The following is a 19936-nucleotide window of genomic DNA, read 5'->3' as shown; positions in this document are numbered from 1 at the left end:
ATAGATTATATCTCAGTGATCAAAATGCACTTTGGAACGAATCTGCCGGCCGGCAGATTCGGCGGGCGCACTGCGCATGCGCCCGCCATTTTGGAAGATGGCGGCGCCCAGGGAGAAGACGGACGGACCCCGGCAGGATCGGTAAGTATGATGGGGTGGGGGGAGCACGGGGGGGGGGGGAATCGGAGCATGGGGGGGTGGATCGGAGCGCGAGAGGGGTGGAACGGAGCACGGGGGAGTGGAACGGAGCACGGGGGGGGGGTGGAACGGAGCACGGGGGTGGTGGAACGGAGCACGGGGGTGGTGGTGATTGGAGCACGGGGGGGTGATTGGAGCACGGGGGGATGATTGGAGCACGGGGGGAGCGGACAAGAGCACGGGGGGAGCGGAGCACAGGACGGAGGGGAGCCGGAGCAGTGTACCGGACAGATCGGAGGGCTGGGGGGCGATCGGTGGGGTGGGGGCACATTAGTGTTTCCAGCCATGGCCGATGATATTGCAGCATCGGCCATGGCTGGATTGTAATATTTCACCAGTTATAATAGGTGAAATATTACAAATCGCTCTGATTGGCAGTTTCACTTTCAACAGCCATTCAGAACGATCGTAGCCACGGGGGGGCTGAAGCCACCCCCCCTGGGCTAAACTACCACTCCCCCTGACCCTGCAGATCGGGTGAAATGGGAGTTAACCCTTTCACCCGATCTGCAGGGTCGGATTGGCACCGACTTTCATGACGCCTACGTGGCGTCATGGGTCGGGAAGGGGTTAATACTTTAAATTCTTTCAATTGTTGAAATAATGTTTTGATGACACATTAATTGTTTAATAACACATATCTGGAGTGCAATTACCTTTTCTAAACTATTTTGAAGGATAATGCAAAAGAAAAAAAAGCAAATCCCCTTTGCAGGGGCAGTGATGGGAGTCCCATCATTAATTTTGATCAATTATTTCCTGTTGTCACTACTTTAAAGGGGTTAAAGAGCCAAGATCTGAGTTCTCTCTATATATTTATGGTGCTGATCTAAAATGGCAATTCCTGATTTGAAAACATAGTTCCATCCATTCACTATCTTTGTGACTGCGGAAGACAACTATGATGGGCTACTCTGTTATAGGAGTCGGTGGTGGGACTAAAAGTCAGACCACCAGCAATCAGCAGGTTATGACAAATCCTGCAAATACACCTGGACAAAATTGTTGGTACCCTTCTGGTAAAGTGAGAATAGCCCAGAATAGTCACTGAAGTAACTTGAAGCTGGAAAAAAAATAATTTTAAATTTATCTTAACTAAATATAATCTAATGAAAATCAGACATTGGTTTTAAATTGTGGTTTAACAGAAAAAAAAGAAAAAACAAAACAAAAATTATGGTACCACTAGAAAAGATTAAAAATAATTTGATCATAGAGACATGTTAAAGGGACTCTGTCACCTGAATTTGGCGGGACTGGTTTTGGGTCATATGGGCGGAGTTTTTGGGTGTTTGATTCACCCTTTCCTTACCCTTTCCTTGCAATATTGGATTAAAGTTCATTCTCTGTCCTCCATAGTACATGCCTGCGCAAAGCAATCTTGCCTTGTGCAGGCGTGTACTATGGAGGACAGAGAATGAACTTCAATCCAATATTGCAGCCAGCATGCAGCCAGCGGGTAAGGAAAGGGTGAATCAAACACCCAAAAACTCCGCCCATATGACCCAAAACCAGTCCCGCCAAATTCAGGTGACAGGTTCCCTTTAAACCAAAGTGTGACCTGTAATTAGCATCACAGGTGTCTACTTGTAATCTGTCAGTCTGTCTATTTAGAGGTGAAAAGTAGTCACTGTGCTGTAATAGAAGGTGGGAAACACTGCACACATTACTAATAATGACGGGAGTGGGGTCTATAATGAAAAAAGTTTATGTAGGCATGATTTATACTGAACATATTTACTCTCTAAAAACAACAGAATTTATAATATATCTTAAAAAAAACACCATACCCCATGTGGTGAGAAAGGGACGACAATCCATGCGGAAAAAGGATGTGTAATAAAGTCTATTGTAGAGGGTATTTACAGGTGCTACTCACTAAATTAGAATATTGCCAAAAAGTTAACGTACTTAACAAAAATCCACTGTAAAGGCTTCCTAAGCGTTTTAAAAGGTCCCTTAGTCTGTGTCAGTAAGCTCCACAATCATGGGGAAGACTGCTGACTTGGTAATGTCCAGAAGGCAGTCATTAACACATTCCACAAGGAGGGTAAGCCACAACAGGTCACTGCTAAAGAAGCTGGATGTTCACAGAATGCTGTATCCAACCATACGAATAGAAAGTTGAGTGGAAGGAAAAAGTGTGGTAGAAAAAGATGCACAAGCAACCGGGAGAACCACAGCCTTGAAAGGATTGTTAAGAAAAGGCCATTCAAAAATTTTGTGGAGATTCACAAGGAGTGGACTGCTGCTGGAGTCATTGCTTTAAGGGCTCATACTCACTTGCGCAAGACACGGATGAGTCTCGCACGACAATACCTGCCGGCACTCAGATCGGAGTGTGCGGCCGCAGAGGAATACATGCAGCTGCACGCTCCGCTCCTCTGTGCCGGGTATTGCCGTGCGAGACTCATCCGAGTGAGTATGAGCCCTAAGAGCCACCATACACAGACATATCCAGGACATGGGCTATAAGCGTCGCATTCCTTGTGCCAAGACACTCATGACCAATAGCTGGAGACCAGACTAGTCCGGCTCTTGCACTTGTCCATGTACACGAGGGGGAGACCAGTTGGCACTGGGAGGAGCTGATCGGGGCGGCACTAGTCTAGGCCGGTCTCTGGCAGATCTACACTGTATATTATCTCGTAAGCCAGAAATCTGCCATGGTCCGGGCAGCACGAGTCGCCTGACATTCCATTGCACAGCCTTGTCCTATGCTAAGTAACAGTTCTGTGGCTCTCTCTAATCTTTTGTGACATCGTGACCGCTGCAGCTAATCATTGGTCTTATAACATACGCAGTGAGCCCAGTGATTGGCTGCAGCGGTCACATGCTATAGCCATGACATCAGCACTGCAGCTGTGTCCACAATGATGACCTCCTAACCAAACCCGACATGCGCAGACTCCTGGGTCACAGTGCGCTAGAGCTTCCAAACACTATACCTGACGCTGCTGTCCAGGACGCGCTTGCCCCTGGTAGGTGTAATGACGTAGGGTCACGTGGCACTGACGCAGCCTGTAAGGTAGACTAGCTCCCAGCGGCTAAAGGACCTTTGCTGATGATGTCATTGTCATGTGACCAGTAACACGCACGGGACTGATCACATGACTGTGACACCATCACTAGGAATAAAGCAGCCGCTGGAATGTAGCAGTGATCCTCCAGAAGGTACCCTGCGCCTGACTCCGCCCCAGCCGTGACATCACCAAAGGTCCTATTGAAGCTTTCTAAGATCTGTACTCCCAAATGTAGGTGAGTGGTCACATGTCTATGACGTCATGAAAGGTCCTGTAGTCTCTGTGATGCACTGTCTGCAGACAAGTAAGTGGCCTGTGTACGGCATTCTGCCCTGGGCTTGCTGTGCGCGTGTGTGTCCGCGCCTACCGTCTATAGTGTGCACAGGGAGGTATGTGGTGGCACTGCGAGTCTGCAGATGGGCACAATTGTGGGAATGTACGTGTAGTATGTATAGATGGTGGTGTCTGATGTGTGCATAGAGCAGGATTACACCTCTGTATCTCTACCTGTAGCTCACATACAGTATCTATATAGACACATAGATGTAGGATACATACAGTGACAGGTAAAAGTCTGGGCCAGACTGGTCAGAATTACTGGAACTGTGAAACAAGTTGACGATGATGCATTGCGGAAACAATTTCTGGAAACCAATGAGTTTAAAATAGAACTCTATGGCCACAATGGTCAAGGGTATGTGCGGAGAAAAAGGGTCCCAAAGTTTCATGAAAAGAACATCTTGCCAAGCATTAAACATGGGGGTGGATCAATCACGCCTTGCGGTTGTGTCGAGGCCAATGGCACGGGAACATTTCACAGGTAGAAGGAAGAATGGATTCAATGAAATTTCAACAAATTGTTGATGCAAACATAACACTACCTGTAAAAAATGCTGGAGTTGGAAAGAGGATGGCTTCTATAGATGGATAATCATCCTACACACACGTCAAAATCCACAACAGACTACCTCAAAAAGGCGTCAGCTGAAGGTTTTACAATGGCCCTCACCATCCCCTGATCTGAACAGCATTGAAAGTCTGTGAGTGCAAGACGACACTGGAATCTCACAGAACTGGAAGAACGGATGTAAATCCCCAGAACTGAAGGACTCTCGGCTGGTTACTGAATGTGTTTACAAGCTGTGATACTTTCAAAACGGGGTGTTACTAGGAAATGTCATGGCAACTATGGGGACCAGTCGTGCAGGGCTCAGCCTCATGTCACAGACCAGTTTTCTGAATAACAAGATTCCCCGTTTATTAGAGATGTGAATACAAATTTATACAGTATCTTTTTTGGGCGGAACAAAGAAATAACATACAAAAATTCAAGCATCTTATTAGTTTTTATTAATATCTTACTGATTGGTCAATAATTCAATACATAGTTGACTATTTATTACTAATTAACGTGTTATAGGCTTACATATTAAGCATCTAATTAACATCATGCGCATACTCCCATGGGGGTGGGGTCTCAAACCTTGTCTACATGAGGTGGGCAATGCATGCCTTCTCTGTACCAAGCTTCAAGGCTGCAGATAGAAACGTTCAGACTAAAACAATGTGCAGATCTAGTCTGAAGGCTATTGCATGTGGAAAATGTACCATATTTTTCAGACTATGAGACACACTTTTTTCCTCTCAAAATGTGGTGGAAAATAGGGGGTGCGTCTTACAGTCCCAATGTGCCTGTCTGTCTGAGGAGGGGCAGCTACAGAGCAGCGGGTCACTGGAGGCAGGAGCCTGTGGCTAACTCCTGTGCATGCTGCTAAAGAGTAATGAATATTCCTTATATTCCATGCCCATTGCTTTAATCGCAAACACGCTGTTAGCCACAGCCGCCGGCTTCCTGCAGCTGCCAGGCTTTCGCATGTGCCTGCTACTTAAGGCAATGAATATTCACTGCGCTCCACTCCCATAGGCGTGGAATGCAGTGAATATTCATTCCCTTTAATAGCAGTAGCAGTATATATATACTAAATGTGGCCCGATTCTAAGGTATCAGGTATTCTAGAATATGTATAGTAGTATATAGCAGAGCCCACGCAGTATATAACACAGCCCACGCAGTATATAACACAGCCCACGCAGTATATAACACAGCCCACGCAGTATGTTGCACAGCCCACAGAGACCTAGTATATAAGACAGCCCATGCAGTATATAACACAGCCCACATAGTATATAGCAATGTGGGCACCATATCCCTGTTAAAAAAAAAAAGAAATAAAATTACATATAGTTGTATACTCACCTTCCGGCGGCCCCCGGATCCAGCCCAGGCATTTAGCGATGCTCCTTGTGACGCTTAGGTCCCAAGAATGCATTGCGGCAATAACACGTGATGATGTAGCGGTCTCGTGAGACCTCTACGTCATCTCCGGTCATTGCCGCAATGCATTCTTGGGACCAGAGTGTCGCGAGGAGCGGGAAAGGCGTCGAAAGGTGAGAATATAATGATTTTTTATTATTTTTAACATTGTATGTTTTTACTATTGATGCTGCATACGCAGCATCAATAGTAAAAAGTTTGTCACACAGGGTTAATAGCAGCGTTAACGGACTGCGTTACACCGCGGTGTAACGCAGTCCATTTAACAGACTCTTAAAAACCGCTATGGGGCACTGACTGGAGGGCAGTAGGGAGGGGTGAATTCGCGGCCGGACTATGGCCGTCGCTGATTGGTCACGGCCGGCCGCGACCAATCAGCGACGTGGGATTTCCGTGACAGACAGAAGTGACCCTTAGACGATTATATATTCATATTATGTTACATGTGTGTAAATATACTCCTGTTCTATACATTAGATACAGTTGAATCACCTAGGAACAATATAAAACTATAAAAGATTTTTTTTTTCTTTTTAAATAAGATTAATATATATTAATAGTAGTGATTGCCCTAGGTGTTAAAACAAGAAAGAAAAGTGGAAACCACTCATGACCAGAAACAAACCCAAACACCAGTATTATGGCACCAGGGAGACCAAACTGGACTATAAAATAATATTTTTATTAACTAATGGTAGCAACACAGAAAAAAAATAATTTTTAAAATAAAACAGACTGTTGTGCGAATCAGGACAGTATATATAATAAAAGTAAACCTATAAACACAATTCATATAAGTGCCACCAATAGGCACGTGCAAGGTAATGATTCCCCTTTAAGGAATGTAGGCAATTCCCTGAAATTCTTGTCATTGTGCCAGAAAAAAGTAAAAAAACATATATATATAACAGATATAAAAAATATACAAAAACAATGTAAATAGCAATGGGTGGAGGTCACACACAAATAAAGCCGTGCAAAATTGCAGCAAGTAATATAAAGTGCTTCAGTGTGGAAATAGAATGTGCATATGGAAATTCGTGAGAGCTGTTGCAAAGCTGCATTGTGCTGAAAAAGTGACTCAGGAAAAAAAAAAATTTCAGGGGAAGATACTATTCGAGCATTACCTTAGGGTGCCTCACTGTCCTGTAAACGCACACACACCCGATGCGCGTTTCGGAAATCACTTCCTTCTACAACAACTGTTAACCCTGCTGTTGTCTTCGGTCTGGGGAGACTGATTTTGAACTTTGGTATTTTTTTGGGGTGTTCAAGATGCGGTTCTGAAACTTGTGGTTGATTGACTTAAATGAGGATGGGTCGGTCGGCCACGGGTTTCAGAGCCGCATCTTGAATATTTTAAAGAATATTGAAGTTCAAGGTCGGTCGTTTTTGACCGAAGACAACAGCCGGGTTAAGAGGAGACTTTGTGCAGAAGGCCTTCATGGTAAAATAGCTGCTAGGAAACCACTGCTAAGGACGGGCAACAAGCAGAAGAGACTTGTTTGGGCTAACGAACACAAGGAATGGACATTAGACCAGTGGAAATCTGTGCTTTGGTCTGATGAGTCCAAATTTGAGATCTTTGGTTCCAACCACAGTGTCTTTGTGCAACGCAGAAAAGGTGAACGGATGGACTCTACATGCCTGGTTCCCACCGTGAAGCATGGAGGAGGAGGTGTGATGGTGTGGGGGTGCTTTTCTGGTGACACTGTTGGGGATTTATTCAAAATTGAAGGCATATTGAACTAGCATGGCTACCACAGCATCTTGCAACGGCATGCTATTCCATCCGGTTTGCGTTTAGTTGGACCATCATTTATTTTTCAACAGGACAATGACCCCAAACACACCTCCAGGCTGTGTAAGGGCAATTTGACCAAGAAGGAGAGTGATGGGGTGCTACGCCAGATGACCTAGCCTCCACAGTCACCAGACCAGAACCCAATCGGCAGAGTGAAGGCAAAAGGACCAACAAGTGCTAAGCATCTCTGGGAACTCCTTCAAGATTGTTGGAAGACCATTCCCGGTGACTACCTCTTGAAGCTCATCAAGAGAATGCCAAGAGTGTGCAAAGCAGTCATCAAAGCAAAAGGTGGCTACTTTGAAGAACCTAGAATATAAGACATAATTTCAGTTGTTTCACACTTTTTTGTTAAGTATATAATTCCACATGTGTTAATTCATAGTTTTGATGCCTTCAGTGTGAATGTGCAATTTTCATAGTCATGAAAATACAGAAAAATCTTTAAATGAGAAGGTGTGTCCAAACTTTTGGTCTGTACTGTATATGGTACAGGCATGTATGTAGTGTTATGTGTAGTATATCCGATGTGCATATAGTATATGGTTGTATATAATGTTAACTGTATATATAGGTATTTCTCTACCTTACATCTTCTATGAGCAGGGATTCTTACTATTCCCTTCTATTCTTTCCATCAGGTTCCTGAGGTACTCTATATGTTAAAGCTTAATTTAAAGAAATATGAGTCTTTTCCTTAAGGGCTCAGAAAGGATGGAGAAGAATAGGAAACACATTGCCGAGAAAATATTAAACCTCACCCTAGAGATAATCTACCTGCTGACCGGAGAGGTGAGGGGTTCTGGAAACCATGTCGTGTCATTAACCTTAGAGGGATATTAGCTGATTGATGAAGGGAACAATGGGGGATTCATCATGAGGAGACTTTTTAACTCCTTAACGCTCCATGATTGATATATCCATCATGCTCATCACACTTAGGCTTCTTTCACACTTCCGTCGGTACGGGGCCGTCACAAAGCGTCGGTGCAATGTACCAACGGACAGTGGTGATTTTCTGCACAACGTGGGCAGCGGACGCAGTGTTTCAACGCGTCCGCTGCCCATAGTAAACTCCCAGGGAGGAGGGGGTGGAGTTACGGCCGGGCATGCGCAGTTTAAAATGCAGGACACGACGTACGAAAAAACGTTCCCTTGAACATTTTTTCGCTGCGACGGTCCGCCAAATACCGACGCATCCAGTGCACGACGGACGTGACGTATGGCCATACGTCGCGATCCGTCGGCAAAACAAGTCTATGGGAAAAAAATGCATCCTGCGGGCACATTTGCAGGATGCGTTTTTTCCCCAAAACTGTGACCGATCTAAAAAGACGGAAGTGTGAAAGTAGCCTTAGCTGTGCTTCTGCTAAAACTGTGGAAATCAATGAAAACCACAGTTCACTTACTGATTTGCCATGGACAGCCAAATCATTCAGTTGGTTGGGCAGATTATGTGGGTACTAGATGCTTTATCCGGGATCTGAGAGTGGCCCCCATAACTGCCATCTGGTATGTTGAAAAATCGCCTTTTCTCCTTACCAATTTCTGTATTTTGGGAATAAGTACTATTCAGATATTTGGTATTGCCATCATAATGGTCTCAGCAACTGTACAGTAAGTACATAAAAAAGCAGATTTTCCAGCTTTCATATACCCACTCCATAAAAGCTGGGATGAAAAGAAATAAAAATCCCTCATAATGCATATGGAGGATGTGGTTGTGGGTGACCATGTCACCTACACCGAATTCGGCGCTAGGTGGTTCCAACTGGACAGCTTTCAGGGAATCTCCAGACTTCCACGTATAGCTCAGAGTTGGACCTTCCACTAAGTTCTCCCAACTTACTTAAGAGATAAGGTCGCCAGAATATTCAATCTTCCATATGAAATAGATTCACACTTCCTGAATTTTTCCCTTCCAGTTCTCTTCTGTATTTTTTTCCTATTTTCTTTCCTACTATTTTACTTCTTTTTTACTCTTATAAATGTTAATGATCACATCATTCAACCACTTTGACATATAACTGTTGCTCTTATACTTTTGTCGACAAAAAGGTAAAAATGTTATTGCTCTGAAAATATGTCGACCCAAAAACAGATGATTAAAATTAGGGATTTTTTTTGCAGGATAGCATAAAGAAAACTACATAAATATGGTAATGCCATAATTTGTACTGACCCATAGAATAATGTTATCATGTCATTTACCACGCATGAGTAACACGGTAGAAAAAAAATCCAAAACACTAGAGAATTGTTGTCTATTCCATCCCGTCTCCTCCCATCCGAAACAAAAATAATATGTTTTTCGACACATTAAATGTACCCTAAAATTGCACCCGTAAATAATGTTTCTTATTTAGCGCTTTTAGTTTCTGCAGCGCATTACATCATCACTGTCGCCGTTGGGGCTCACAACCTAAATTCCGTATGTCTTTATTATACAGTTTCATATGCATTAGGCTGCCGTCACACTAGCAGTATTTTACATCAGTATTTCTCAGCCAAAACCAGGAGTGGGTGATAAATACAGAAGTGGTGCATATGTTTCTATTATACTTTTCCTCTAATTGTTCCACTCCTGGTTTTGGCTTCCAAATACTGATGTAAAATACTGACCAAATACTGCTAGTGTGACGGCAGCCTTAGTCAAATGAAAAAATCACACCTTACACCAGCGCCAGTTTTTACCTTTCTGACAGAGCCCCGTTTTTCAAATCCGATGTGTTATTATATGTGGCAGTAACTCTGGAATGCTTCTACCGATCTCCGTGATTCTGAGATTGCGTTTTCATGACACATTGTACTCAATATTAATGATAAATTTAAGTTGATATTATGAGTTTATGAAAATATTGGACAAATATTGAATTGGCAATTTTCAAATTTTGAATTTTTATGCCCATAAACAGATCATCATACCATACAAAATAGTTAATAAATACCATTTCCCACACCAGTAAAGTACAGCCACCACCGTTAAGGCCTTTTTACAGTATTCTAGTAAACTGTATACAAGTCCCCAATCCACTCTGCATAGCACAAAAAAATACCTTTTACATTACCTTGTATTGTATGTTTTTGTCTTGTGGATGGGCATCACTGATATTGTTTTGGCTCCGTAATCACAATCCTTCTGTCCTGCTTAATTTGGATGACACGTCCTGCATAATGCCATAGTGTTCCCCAATCGTGCTCCTGCGCAGGCCTACGTCGTTCTACTCTGCGGAGATCAGAGTTAAGTCCTGTAATGCAAATGCGGCAGGAGAGACCAAAGAGCACCGATGACCCTGAAGTAAAGATGGCAGATTATAGTGCTTTGCTCTGCCTTCAGCAGTTTAGCGTAAAGTACTCCTGTGCAGGAGTGCGATTGGGGGACACTGTGTGGATGATGTAAGACGCGTCATCTACATGAAGCAGTGCAGGAGGATGATGCTTGCAATGAGGCAGGAGGCACCGAAGACTATCGACGCCCATCGACCAGACAGCACCGTATGCAGATACAATAAAAGGTATTTTTTGTTCTATGCAGAGGCGATAACATATAGCTTACTAGAATACAGTAAAAGAGGCCTTAAAGGTGGTGGCTGTATTTTATATAGGTAAAACCTGGTGAAAAGTTCCCTATAAACATAATTTTATTTTTAGTGTCGTGACTATGTTGTTGGGTGTCCCAGACCAGTGGCTCCTTCCCTGTCACTAACGGTAGGGGAACCCTAGCTCACTCTGTTCCCCGGATTACCTCTGATGGTGAAGATGTCGGGGCCATGTACATTGCCTTAGCTCCTGAATCCGCCCTCAGTCTGTACCCTTCCCCCACCCAGGGAAAGGGGAGTAGTAGTGTATCGTAATACACCAACCAAGCTAACAAGGCAATACAAACCGGGATAAAGGAAAATACTAATTATACAAATATATATATATATATATATGTAAATACCGAGGAGTGGAGAATGGGGTTAAACCAAAGTAGGAGAAGAAAGGGCATTATCACACACTCAAAACCTAGCAACAGTCACAGATAAATCCACCAAACGTCTTCTCCAACAACAACCACCAGCCATGCAGCATAAGTTAGCTCTGACAATGAGAGCTAGTCAGGGCCCACGTTTTATAGGAGATGGTAGTGGCTAACCATGCATGGCTAAGAGCCTTAACGCAGGAAAACTTCCAGGAGCTGTCAACTGAGCAGATTAACCCCTGCACTGCTTGAAAGAAATTTACACCATTTAATATCAAGTTGAAGTGCTTCTAACCAGTGCAGGAATAGGATAAATCAGACGTTGCGTCTTCTGGCTTCTCTCTGTCGGGGTAAACCCGTGACAGTTAAGATGTTACAAGTAGTGATGGGTGAACCTGTAGATATTCGGGTTTGGCCGATCATTTAAAAAAAAAGTTAATTTTTGGGGTGTTGGAAAGGTGGAATTCACCATACGAAAGTGCAGCAGGAGATGCTGTGTCAGAGGGGGTGAGCCAGGTTTCGGTGATGGCGAGGAAGGAAAGTTTGTTAGTAATAAAAAGATCATGGATGTAGGAAACTTTGCTGCAAACAGAGCGAGCGTTCCACAGAGCTCCTGTTAGTGGGACTGGCGAAGTAGGGGCATATTTTGGCATGTTTTGCATTTTTTTTTATGTTATTCTCCTTACCGGTTAAGTAGCTAGGGTGCTTCTGGACTTATCAATACTAGTGATGTGGACTTTAATTTTGTTTTTGCATAAAAATAACATTTTTAGTGGCACATTTTTCTTTTCTTCTTCATAATCCCACTATGGGATTTGGTATTTTACAGTTTGATCACTATTCAATTACGCTGCAGCACTTCTGTATTGCAGCGGCATAGTAGACCGATCAGTGTTACACTGACAGGAGGCCTCTTAGACCCTGCTGATGGTAGAGCGTAACAGGCTACTGTGGCTGGCAGACCACCAGGACACTGTAGCTGGTAGAACAATGCTTAGCTTTGAGTTGCCAGATTGTCTATAGGCAATCTGCAACTGGATTGCAATGTGGGAGGGGGAAAGGGTTTGGACAATGGAGGTAAAAACAGCCCCCTCCCTCACAAAATGGTCTAGATGTCCTGGTCACTATTGACTGTGGCAACAAGAGGGTTTGCCAGTAACAATTGGTACGATCACCGATTGGAGCTGTTACAGAAGGTGTCAGCTATTTTACTCAGCTGACACCCGCTGTTGATGACAACGGCAGTACTTCTTTTTAAGAACTTCTTTCTCTTTGTGCTGTACATGTACGGTGGATGTTAGGAAGGGGTCAAATAGTTGTGATCTTGAAATAAAATAAAAGAAAAGGGCTATGTACTTGAAGAATTATTTCTACCTTCTTAGACAGGTAAAATTGCAAAGTACTTGTAGAAACAATTTTTTAATTAGGAAAATTCCTCTGTTTTCTAGATGTCGGTTTTAATTGAATTGTTACGTGGACCAGCCATCGTTGTGAAACGTGCAGTGCTTACAAGCTCTTTGATGCTGAACTTGTAAGAACGGCACGTAAGACTGGCTGGAATCGTTGGCATTGAGCTGTTAGTTCCTGACAACATTAAAACTCAGAGTTTAGACCAGCAGCATGAGGATGTCCCTTGGGAAACCAGAAGACTGCAACTGGGAAGCAAAAAAAAATGTAGAAAAAATAAAAATAAAAAAAAATGCCGTGATACCTTTCCCTAATGTCTCTGTTCCTGCACAGACCTACACACCGAGGAAGAAAGTAACTGATGAAGAATGCAGCAGATCCCAGAGCCCCTTCAGCAGCAAGTGTGAAAACGACACTGTGATTGAGGGGAGCAATCAGCAGGAGATCCTGGAACTCACCAGCAAGATCGTTTCTCTGCTGACTGGAAAGGTGAGCGCTGCTGGGCATACTGGGACAAACAGCAATACAACACAGAACCAGAAACACATGGGCTGCTTGCACAATGAACAAGTCTGTAGGAACCTGTTCACACAACACCAAGAAACTTGAAGACACAAAAGAGCACAGTGAGGTGAAAAATACTCTGTTGTAAAAAGATCACAGTAATAAGCAAGTGCTAGTCAAAACATGGAAAAAACAGGGTATTTCGTTGATACTTTTTTTTGCAAAAAAAGTATACTAAGCTGCTCCACCAATCGTCAAGGTATACCCATATAGAGCAGTCCTACCTAATGTATATAATCCCTATCTGATGTATTTAAAAACCTGATCATCTGTATAGTACCTGTATAAGCAGGGTTCAGAGAGGGAATTTTCATGTGGACATGCTGGATGGAACTTTCATGTGGAGAGGTGAGCGCTGCTGGGAATACTGGGACAAACAGCAATACAACACAGGTAGCTGGAGAGAAACCAAACACAAATGGACTCTGTGCTCTTTTTTGTAGCGGTGTCCGTCCTTAAAGATGGGCACAAGAACATACTGCAGTTTACTACATTCTCGTGCCCATCTAAACAAAGAGAGAGCCCATTTCAGAAGAAAAGCAGATCTATCTAAACACCACTTGTCTCCTTGTACTGAGTGACTTTGTCAAGGACTATATTCTGGGATTCACATGGAAGCCCTGGACAGAAGCCTTGAAAGCACTGTCTCTGCGTGAACCCAGCCTAAAAAACGACAGGTCGCCCCGAATGTAACACGCTCATAGCACAATTGATGGAAATATGAAAATGTTATGTGCTTTGGAAAAAAATTATTTTGGCAAATAAGTGTCTTTATTCTGAAAAAGTGGTAAAATATAAAAAAGAAAAAGTAAATTTAGCATCAGCATAACTTTAGTGACTAGTGACCCTATACAACATATCAACTGTACGGCATATTGAGCACTGTAAAAATAGGTCACGAAAACAATGGAGGAATTGCTGTTTTCTCCCAAAAGATAAAAAAAAGTTATTCAGTACGTCATCTCAAAGTGATAGCAAATGGACATACAATCAATGAGCAAAAAAATCCTCATACAGCTGTATCCTCAGAAAGGGAAAAAAGTGATGGGTTTCATTGTTAATCAATACAAATCACCAGTATGATGTAGGCACAGAGACCTTAATTCCACCAATGTGTCACATACTGGGCTGCTTGCTGCAGTTTTGATAAAATCACTATATTGTCTCCTTCAGAAGTACCAGTTCTGTAAACGCTGTACTCTGTACACCACTGATTGGCAGTTTTCTGTCTATGCACAGGATGCACAGAAGGTTACTAATCAGGGGTGGGGTTATTCAGGGTTCATGAATATGGAGGACTACATGACAGCAGGTTTACTTGTCTCCTAGTGATCTCTTACTGATGTTAAAACAGTGACTTTTATCAAAGCTACAGCAAGCAGCCCAGGAAGTGACACATCGCTGGAATCTGGGTGTCTGCCCCTATATTATTCTCTCCGATTAAATGGCAAAAATCTGGTGACAGGAGCAAAAAATAGAAAAGACACGTGGAAACAAAAATGGGAAGTATAGAAGTAAAGTAAAAGGGAGCTTTGCATGGGCAATGCTTACTCCAAATCCACAGGATTTTTTACTTTACTGTGCGATCTTCTATGTGACCTACTCATGTGAGGCTGTACTTGGAGCCATTTGCACCATGTTTCTAATAGTAGATGTATCGACTGTTCTTCAATAATTAATTATTAAAAGTCAGTATTTAAAAAGCTATTAAAAAGATTACAGATGAAAAAAAAAATGTAGGTTATAACAGGTTACTTAACCCCCGGAGATATTTTCGTTTTTGCTTTTTCGTTTTTTGTTCCCCTTCTTTCCAGAGCCATAACTTTTTTATTTTTCCATCAATATGGCCATGTGAAGGCTTCTTGTGTTTTGCAGGACGAGTTGTACTTTTGAACGACCCCATTGGTTTTACCATGACGCGTACTGGAAAATAGGAAAAAAAAAAATTCCAAGTGCGGTGAAATTGCAAAAATAGTGCAATCCCACAGTTGTTGTTTTTTTTTACCATGTTCACTAAATAGTTCCCCAGGTTCTTACGAGGCCATAGACACCAAATATGTCTAGCTTCCTGTTTATCTAAGTGGTGAATTTTATTTCCAAAGTTTGTTAAAAAAAAATTTAAAAAAATTGCGCCATTTTCCGATACCCGTAGCGTCTCCATTTTAACACCTTAGTGACCGGGCCAAATTTTTGAAATCTGACCAGTGTCACTTTACGTGGTAATAACTCTGAAAAGCTTCAACATATTCCATTGATTTGGAGATTTTTTTTTTTCTCGGTGTAACAAATTATACTTTATGATAATGGTAAATTTAGATCAATATGTTATGTGGTTTTCTTTAGAAAAAAAATCAGAAATGTGACAAAAATGTTAAAAAAATAGCAATTTTCAAACTTTGAATGATTATCCTTTTAAGGCCAGGGTCACACTAGCGTAGAATATGGACGAGTACTATGCGAGAAAACTTCGCATAGAACTCAGACCACTGTTATTGTATGGTGAAGCTCGCATCGCCGTTTTTTTTTTTATCTCGGGCGTATTCAGCATCGTGTGATTTGCACCATATATATCGCCCGAGTCTCGGCAATGAAGTCTATGGGTGCGAGAAAAACTCGAACACCACACGGACCATCAGTCTGACTTGCGAGAAATATGTACACATTTTTCCTCATTTCAGCCCATTGAGCCATTAAATTCAATGGGGAAAAGTAGTGAGAAATGTAAAGCCACATGGATGTCATACGGATACATAGGTGCGAGAAAATCACATCATCACATTGCAAACGGATTACATACGGATCACCATACGGAGAACACTTGTGCGACTCTCAACAGGGAGACTCGGACCGATTTTCCGTATGGTAAGTGTGACCCCGGCCTAACCCAGATAGTCATCCCATGGCAAAACATTAATTATTATTTATTTATATAGCACCATTAACTCCATGGTGCTGTACATGAGAAGGGGTTACATCACAATACAAATATCACTTACAGTATACAAATTAACAATGACAGACTGATACAGAGGGGCGAGGACCCTGCCCTTGCCGGCTTACATTCTACAGACTATGAAGTGATTTGAAATGAGGGCACTTCAGGGTACCCGTGGTGTGGCCAATGCCTTAGTTCATCTTCGCGTCTTCCTATATGCATGCTATAGCCACTACCCAACGTTGATTTACTTGTCTCTAAGGCTCAGAGCGAACACTGCCATTCCTGTCTGTGCAGTGACACTGGATGATCGCTGAGTTCATAGTTTCAGTGTGGGCGTGCACACACAATGGCGGACAGCGTGCTCTGATGTCTGACTCTTGCCTGTCTGTGGTTGCAGCTAACTACACTTCCAGGTGTAAAAAGCTTTGAAAAGTCAAAACATTTTGGCACAATGCTAGACTGCGTCATAACGTTGCAGTATTTTTACATGCTCATGCCATTTTTCGCTCAGCTCCAAAAAGTAGTCTGAGCTGGGGCAGGATGGGGCCTTGCTCGTCAAAAAATTCATAAGCGGCGGCGTTACTTACGCTATAAATCTTACTCCTCTTGAGAAAGCAATAGTGTTAAACGCACATTGAGGCTGTCATGGCAGCATTCACAGTCTGTTGATCTCATCATGGGTCCGCAGTTAATTTAATTTTGCCTAAATAAACTAACCGGTTTGAATGAAATTTATCTAGACTAGATATTTATTGGGAATCTGGTCAGTATTATCCATTTGGCATTGCACAGCAACTATTCGTATACCCTTGGCCAGACCTGACTCGCCACCTCCTTTATCTACACTTGATTTACCCTCTTTTCTGAATCCTCATACATGCATCATTTACTATATGGTTCAGGCTTTTACATATTGTTTTGTCTAATAAAACAATGTTAAATTTTATAATTTCTGAGTAGTTTTCATGAATACTCTGCATTCATATGTATTCTGTATTATGAAGTAATCAACCTTCTATAAATCAAATATTAATGGGGAGACTAATATTGACACGTCTGATTAATAAATATCATTTCCCTCATGTCTGCCTTACATTAGCACCATTTGTAAAATTTTATTTTGATAGCATTTTAGGAGGTTTAAAAATGTAGCTGCAATTTTTCCTTTTCCCAAGGAAATTTACAAAATATTTTTTTTTAGGAACCTATCTCGGTTTGAAGTGACTTTGAAGTGAACCCCCCAAAAGTGATAGCATTTTAAAAACAACACCCTCTGACGTATTAAAAACTGCTGTCAGATAGTTTATTAACCCTTCAGGTAATTTTCAGAAATTAATGCAAAGTGACATGACAGGAATGAAAAAATTTATTTTTAACACCTAAATGTCGATAACTTCTGAACAGATTACTACAGCCAGCAGACTCTAAGGTCGCTATTTGGCAGTGAATTGCCATGACAAACTTCAGGACCACACAATCATGATCTCAGAATGCCAATGGGGATAAAGAGGATGTCCCCACACTATGTTAACCATTTATATGATGTAGTCATTATTGACAGCAGCATCTAAGGGGTTAAACAGATATGGATGGTGCCAACACTGTTCAAGGCTGATGCAGCAAGTTGTCAGTTATAGTGTACAACTTACAGCTGCTGGATTGTCACCTGTATAGGGATGCTAGTCTCTTACATCTCAGGTCAGTAAAAAGACTGTCATTAAGGAGTTAAAAACATTTAAAAAAAAAAACTTTTGTCATGCTTCAATAGTCTCCATCAGATCGTCTGTATGTAACAAAATTGCTGACTTGCTATGCGCGCCAACCATCGGGGGCGGCACTCATAGCAATCCGGCACTGACAACCGTAGAGGTCTGCTGGAGACCTCTTGTTGTCATGCCAACCCATCGGCGACCCGCGGTCATGTAACATGGGCGCCGATGGGCGAGATTTCTGATGTGCTTGGCAGAAGTGTATGTTAAATGATGCTGTCAGAGTTTGACAGCGGCATTTAACTAGCTAACAGCCACAGGTGGATCGCGATTCAACACGCGGCTGTTAGAGGCACGTGTCCGCTGTCCAAAACAGCTGGCTGTGTGAGAGGCGTCAGACTGCAAGGGGCTGGAACCACCAGCAGTTTCCATATTGAGACACCCATCACTTTGGTGTCCCAATATGGAGGTTGGTGAACTTCCGCCGCTTGGAATTCTGGGATCTGGACACATCTGGACGGAACAGGAAGTGAAGACATTACAAGGTAAGTATATATTAAGATAGGGCATTTCAAATAAGCTGCATGAACCAATCATCAGCCAGTATCTGTGTAAGTGCAGGTACCAAGTGCTATTGGGTGCATGGAGAATGAGGAGTAGGAGGGACTAAATACTGAGGGAAAAAATAGAAAGAAGGAACCAGGAAGACTTAGATATATGCAGTGAGGTGATGGGCTTGTCTGAAGAGATGCATTTTAAAGAGGTGCGGCACTTAAATGTAGCCCAAGCAGTTCCGGTACCACATAGGTCCAAAGTCTTGTACAGACCTGCGCCCTGCACTCCCTCAGATATACATACCTTTTCCTCCCTTCTGTGGGCACTGCATTTGAGGTCTTCTACGCAGGCGAGTCACTGTGACCTCCGGTGTGCGCACTGATACAATGCTCTCCCCACTTCCACCCTGCACAGTCATCCCTAGGAACCATGTGTACATGGCGATGACTATGCAGGGAGGAAGTAGGGAGAGCACCTTATTGGTGCGCACACCGGCGGTCACTGGAGTGGAAGTCACCGGCGCTTGCACAGATGATCCCTGAATGCAGTGCCCACAGAAGGGAGAATGAGGTATGTATTTTTGATGGAGTACAGTGCGCAGGATTCCAGGGCCATAACTGACGTGCATGGGAGGTGGGATGTATTGTAATGAGTGGAGGAGGCAGGAATTTCTTCCAGCACCGCACACCCCAGAGCCTAGAAGAAATCATTAACATAAAGAGAGAATATAACATTTCTCAACAACAAGACCATTAATATGAGGCATACAGGTAGGACTAGTGTAGCATTTCTATCACCTGCATGCCCATATTAATAGGTCATATATGTCCCGGGGGTGACAGATTCCCTTTAAGTCAATGGGTGGAATTTTGTGAAATTTTTTCTAAGCCCAGAATGAATGGGATTTCCCTATCTTGCTTTATCTCTGATTCTCTGGGTTCAATCGACAATCCAAGATATGTTTTGTAGATTGGACCATCACCTTTCCAGGGACACCTCACACGAGTGTCAGCACATTTCCCCAAGGAGCAATACCCTGAGAAACGCGACCCCATTCTGACCGGGGGGGCACTAGAGGTGAGGGTGAATGCAGTCAACTTCTACCTATGGAATAAGGCACATTATCTGGGTACAAGTTGTCAATTTCCCGGTCGTGGCTTTCGGCAGGGAAAGGTCCACGCTGCACCAAACTTTCAGTGTGAACAAGACTCATAAGAGCCTTCAGAAAGAAGGGCACCACGACCCCCTTGGTATTCTCCCCTCCATAGCTTTGAGGGGGAAGCAAAGTGGTCAACAAGTACCCAAGTAATGAGTCACATTTCCTGGGTACAATTTGGCAAATTTCCCGGTCTTCGCTTTTGGCAGGGATAGGTCACAGTCACATCAAACTTTCAGTGTGAACAGGGCTCATAAGGACCTTCAGAACGAAGGGTGACATG

General features: G+C 42.9%; 2 protein-coding genes across 3 annotated transcripts in view; one reads left to right on the top strand and one right to left on the bottom strand.

Annotated features, from left to right (window-relative positions):
• LOC138667096 (oocyte zinc finger protein XlCOF8.4-like) overlaps nucleotides 1–3296 on the bottom strand; it is a 49559-nt gene extending 46263 nt beyond the window's left edge. For both annotated transcript variants that reach the window (XM_069755401.1, XM_069755402.1), the window contains exon 1: nucleotides 3147–3296. The gene's annotated coding sequence lies outside the window, so the exon portion shown is untranslated. The remainder of the gene's footprint in view (nucleotides 1–3146) is intronic.
• A 169-nt stretch (nucleotides 3297–3465) lies between these two features.
• LOC138667082 (oocyte zinc finger protein XlCOF7.1-like) overlaps nucleotides 3466–19936 on the top strand; it is a 56589-nt gene continuing 40118 nt past the window's right edge. Inside the window, exons 1-3 of the mRNA XM_069755369.1 lie at nucleotides 3466–3525; nucleotides 8002–8152; nucleotides 13065–13220. Of these exons, the coding sequence (XP_069611470.1) occupies nucleotides 8045–8152; nucleotides 13065–13220 (264 nt within the window). The 5' untranslated portion in view covers nucleotides 3466–3525; nucleotides 8002–8044. The remainder of the gene's footprint in view (nucleotides 3526–8001; nucleotides 8153–13064; nucleotides 13221–19936) is intronic.

Source organism: Ranitomeya imitator, chromosome 2, assembly GCF_032444005.1.
Source record: "Ranitomeya imitator isolate aRanImi1 chromosome 2, aRanImi1.pri, whole genome shotgun sequence".
Taxonomy (NCBI): domain Eukaryota; kingdom Metazoa; phylum Chordata; class Amphibia; order Anura; family Dendrobatidae; genus Ranitomeya; species Ranitomeya imitator.
This window is presented reverse-complemented; position numbering and strand designations above follow the sequence as displayed.